General features: G+C 51.5%; 1 protein-coding gene across 1 annotated transcript; it reads left to right on the top strand.

Moving 5' to 3' along the window:
* Nucleotides 1-12: 12 nt before the first annotated feature.
* SOX4 (SRY-box transcription factor 4) lies at nt 13-1,633 on the top strand (the record flags this gene model as incomplete). The annotated part of the gene is made up of 1 exon (XM_035316109.1): nt 13-1,633. A coding segment is annotated over one exon (783 nt), but the record flags the coding sequence as incomplete, so codon positions are not given.
* Between the last annotated feature and the right edge of the window lie 3,478 nt (nt 1,634-5,111).

Raw genomic sequence — 5,111 nt, 5'->3', positions numbered from 1 at the left:
CGAAGATGTTGACCCGCTTCAGCTTCTTGCCGGCGGCCGTCGGCCCCCCGGGGCACAGCGAAGGCCGCCCCGTTCCCCGGGGAGCCGCCGGCCGCGCTGCTGCCGCCCGAGCACCAGGCGCTGTGCCGGCCCCCCCGCGGGGCGGCGGGCGCGTCGCCGTCGGGCCCCGGCAGGGCGGCGGCGGCCGACAAGAAGCTGAAGCGGGTCTACATCTTCGGCGGGGGGCAGACGGCCAGCGCCGCCGCCGCCTCCTCCTCCTCCTCGGGCTCCCCTGGCGGCGCCGTGCCCGGCAGCCCCACGCTGGGCGGCTCGGCGGAGCCCGGCGACCCGCTGAGCCTCTACGAGGAGGGGGGCGGCGGGGCCGGACGGCCCGACGGCGACTGCGGCGCCCCCTGCCCCTCGCCTCCGGGGTCGGGGTCGGGCTCGCCCGCCGACCACCGCAGCTACACCAGCCTGCGGGCCTCGTCGCCGGCCCCCTCGACGGCGCGGTCCTCCTCCGCGTCCTCCCACTCGTCCTCCTCCTCCTCGTCCTCGTCCGCCTCCTCCTCCGGCTCCTCTTCGTCGGACGACGAGTTCGAGGACGACCTCTTGGACCTCAACCCGAGCCCCGGCTTCGAGAGCATGTCCCTGGGCAGCTTCGGCTCCTCCGTGCTCGACCGGGACCTGGATTTTAACTTCGAGCCCGGCTCGGGCTCGCACTTCGAGTTCCCGGACTACTGCACGCCGGAGGTAAGTGAGATGATCTCGGGGGACTGGCTGGAGTCCAGCATCTCCAACCTGGTCTTCACCTACTGAGCTCCGCGGCCGGCCCGAGCTGGAGGAGGTGCAGACGCGGTGCCGGGAGGACTCGCCCGCCCCGTCGGGGCTCCCGGGGGGCTTTTTTGGCTGGGCAGGGGCCGAGGACGCTGCTGCTGCTGCTGCTGGGCACCCACCCCCTGCGAGGGACGAGCCCGGCCCTGCTTCTCCAGACTGACGGCGGCGAAACGCTACCTTTTTCCTTTCTTATGTTTTGTCCCGAAAAGAAGGACGAGAGGGGGGGGACAGAGGGGGGACCGCAGACACCTCTGGGGCCTTTGTTATCACCCGTTTGGTGCGAAAGAGGAGGGGAGTGATGCCTTGTGCTGGATGTCTCGACTATTTCGCCCTTTCCTGCGAAGGAGCGAGAGGAACTGCTTGAAAAAAAGAAAAGAGGAAAAAAACACACACAAAAGTACACAGAAGTGCACCCGAGCCTTTGCAAGGTTCACGTTTTTTTTGGGGGGGAGAAATCCCGTCCCGGTTTCTTCTGCGGCGAGAGGAGGCGCCGATGATGGGAGGAGGAGAGGGGGACGGAGCTGGACTGAGAGCCTGGCGAAGGAGGAGAGGAGCCAGACTTAAACGTGGGAGCCGGCTTGGGAAGATAATAATAAACTGAAACGGATTTGCACGTACGCGATGAGGTGGCGGCAGCGCTTTTCTCAGTCACCTTACGCTATATGTAGAGAGGAAAAAAAAAGGCCGAAAACTTCAAGAACACTGAAAACTTCTTCCGAAATGGAGACCGAGTTGGAACAGTTTCTGTAACATTGTGGTACCGGGGACGTGGAGGGTGATTGCTTTTTGCAAAAAAAAAAAAAAAAAAAAAAAAAGAAAAAAAACGAAAACACACAAAAAAAAGGCAAAAAAAAAAGTAGTTTTTTCTTCTTACTCAGAATCGTGATGGTGTTGGATTATTTCACTGGTGGGGTTTAATATAGCATGTTATCCTGTCTATCTTTTTAAGATTTCCGTAAGACTGTTGAACAGTTTGAAACAAATAGTGTTAGGATAATATAAAAGCAGATAGATGGCGCTATGTTTGATTCCTACAAAAATATCACCAGCTTTTTTTCATTCTTAACTCTTTAAAGGATTCAAACGCAACTCAAATCTGTGCTGGACTTTTAAAAAAAGAAATTCAGGACCAAATTTTTTTCTCAGAGTATGTATGTGTTTGTTCCTTAGAGCTGTAAATGAAAAGACTGTTTTTTCTCACCGATGCTCCATCCTCGTATCGTTGGTTTTTTTCCTTGTAAATGTAATCGGATGCCATTTTATAAGTGGACGTATTTATACTGGCCAAACATTTTTGACTTGTATTTCTTTGTCCTTTTTTGGTAGTTCTTGTTGTTACCCGCACCATTTTTATGTCTCCTTCACTGAAGGGCTAGAGTTTTAACTTTTAATTTTTTATATTTAAATGTAGACTTTTGACACTTTTAAAAACAAAAAGAGAAGAGAGATGAAAACGTTTGATTATTTTCTCAGTGTATTTTTGTAAAAAATATATAAAGGGGGTGTAAATCGGTGTAAATCGCTGTTTGGATTTCCTGATTTTAACAACAGGGCCGCTGGTTAGTATCTCACACACGTGTGCACGCACACACACACACACACTCTCTCTCACACACACACACACACTTGCTCACTCACTCACACACACAAATCAGCCCCTATTTTGTCCATGTTTACACTCCAATCTGCAGGCATCTTAAAGTGACAGCATCCCTCGCCGCCAGTGCCCGCGGTGCAGTCCCGTTCATTTTTGGGGAGGGGGGCGTGGGGGGGGGGGGTCGCACAGCCCGAGCCGTGTACACTGTACGCTACCCTTCTGGGGGGGGCGGGGAGGGGGGAGGGAGGAACTTTGCATCCCAAAATGAAGTAAAGCAACTGGTGCATTTACGTAGAAGGGATCCTGTACCTTTAACTTGTAAACCACATCTTTTGCACTTTTTTTCGAAGCAAAAACGTGCCGTTTAAACCACTGGATCTATCTAAATGCCGGTTTGAGTTCGCGACACTATGTACTGCGTTTTTCATTCTTGTATTTGACTATTTAATCCTTTTCTACTTGTCGCTAAATATAATTGTTTTAGTCTCTTATGGCATGATGATAGCATATGTATTCAGGTTTATAGCTGTTGTGTTTAAGATGAAGAAAGTGAAAACATCTTTGTACATTTAAGTCTGTATTATAATAAGCAAAAAAGAAGATTGTGTGTTTATGTATGTTAATATAACATGACAGGCACTAGGACGTCTGCCTAATGAGGTGGTTCCGTTAAGGGTTTAACTTTTTTTTTTTTTTTTTTGGTCATCCATCCTGTGCAATATGCTGTGTAGATTATTATTATTTTTATTTTTTTTTTGTCTAACGATCACCCACAAAGCAACGTTGGGAAAGAAGAAAAAAAAATCATGCCAGCTAACCATGTCAAGTTCACTGCCTGTCAGATTGTTGATATACCTTCTGTAAATAACCTCTTTTTTTTTTTTTTTTTTTTTTTTTCGTCGGGAAGGAAATAAAATCAGCTGGAACTGAACCCTAACACCGGCCTGCACTTGTCATCATTGCATCGCTCCCAGGCTGCTGGCGGGAGCCGTGCCCGGGGCCCGACGGCAGCGCCCAGGGGTCGGGGGAGGGACCTGGGGGGGACACCCTAGGGGAGCACCTTTAATTAGGTTTTTCCTATGGAAAGCGCTTACAAATGCGCGGCCAGCAGCGCCCCGAGCGCTGGGCATTCCCCGGGCTGCGGGAAGCAGGGGACCTCTGTCCGCCCTTCCCCTGCGGATAGCCATCGCACCTTGAGCGCTGGTTTGTAAACCGATTAAAGCATCCCACCGACATAATGGGCGCGCCTGGCTGTTAATTTGCGGCTGGCTTTGAGCCATAAACTCTCTTTTCCATGAAAAAAGAGCAGCAAACGCCAAGGGAAGTTGTTCCGGCTGTTTCGCAAAGCCACTGGCGTAAGAGGTTAATGTTTGCCCCGTGCTAGTTATCCCGGTGAATTCCTGCGTTGTATTTGCGATGCAAAACCTCCCAGCTGCAGACCCACACGCTGCAGGGCCTGAAAGGTTTCCTGGCTCGCCACTTTGCGTGCAGCTCCTTGCCTTCCCAAGGCCATTTGCAAACCAAATGTATGCCGGTGGCTCCGGAGCCTACGGGTGTCAGGCAGGGGCGACATCCCCGCCCGGGGCAGAGGGCGACAAGTTGGGTGCTGCAGGCGTGCACCCAGCCCTGCCCGGGGGTGTGCACGCTGTTGTGCCCAGCTCGTGTCATCACCGATGCAGTTGCTCCTGGGACTGAGATCAAAATCAGAAGGAGAAGGGGGAAAAAAATTGCCGGGAGTGGCAGAAGGACAGGTGATGTTATCAAGACACAGTCACTTGCAGGCGACGGGCTTGGAGCGCAGCCCTTCTGCCGCTCCAGGACTGCTACTGTTGGCTACAGTTAACTTGAGGGGTTTTATGGTTTCCTGCATGCGTTGTTTTCGTTCTCGATTATAATAAGTCCAGTATTGCCAAACGTATTGTTTCTCTGGGGACTCTTTGGTGGCACAAGTTGTTGCCTCCAGATAGCTGGGGGGGAAGTCAGGCTAAAACACACAGTCACACACCACAATGTACGAACATCCATATGGATGCACATTGGAAATCTTCATGTGTTCCTTGCTGCCTGAAACATGGAGCTAGGCAAGTGTCTGACTAGAGGAAGTACACCAGACCAAATCACACATGAATGCATAAGAAAAAAAAATACCTCTTTTGTATGGACCATATTTCTACTTAATGTGGCCCATGGTTGTTTTGGAAGGAAAAGTAGTAGTCCGTGAGTGAATGTGAAATTTAGCAAATTTATGGGAGGGCTTTTCAATGAAGATCAATGTAAAAGAAAACTAGATGTTAGGAATTGCAACTGGAGTCTGACCATAGGTTTGCCTGACACCAGACCCTGTCTTTGACATGGGCCAGAGTGGTGGGTGTCTCTGAAAAGGTGCACTGGCACAGCATGGTCACATGGCCGACACGAGATCGCTGCAGCTGTCATTTCCTCACGCTGTTCTGCTGATGCTGCCTCTGCCCCAGCTAGGATGGGTGGCCCCAGCCATCCCAACATACTCGAGGAATCAAGACAGAGCAAAACTGCTCCATCTTTGGTGAGCCTTCACCTGGGCTCTGGCAACCAGCATTTTACAGCCATGCACGGTCATTGTCACCACTGAATTTTGCTCCGCTGATTTATTCTATCCTCCACAAGATCCCCTTCCTGCTTGTGGCCTCCACATCTTGTGGTAATGCTGAGTGAATTCATA

Source organism: Oxyura jamaicensis, chromosome 2 (genome assembly GCF_011077185.1).
Source record: "Oxyura jamaicensis isolate SHBP4307 breed ruddy duck chromosome 2, BPBGC_Ojam_1.0, whole genome shotgun sequence".
Lineage (NCBI taxonomy): Eukaryota > Metazoa > Chordata > Aves > Anseriformes > Anatidae > Oxyura > Oxyura jamaicensis.
Note: the sequence above shows the minus strand (reverse complement) of the source record. Positions and strands in the feature narration are given on the sequence as shown.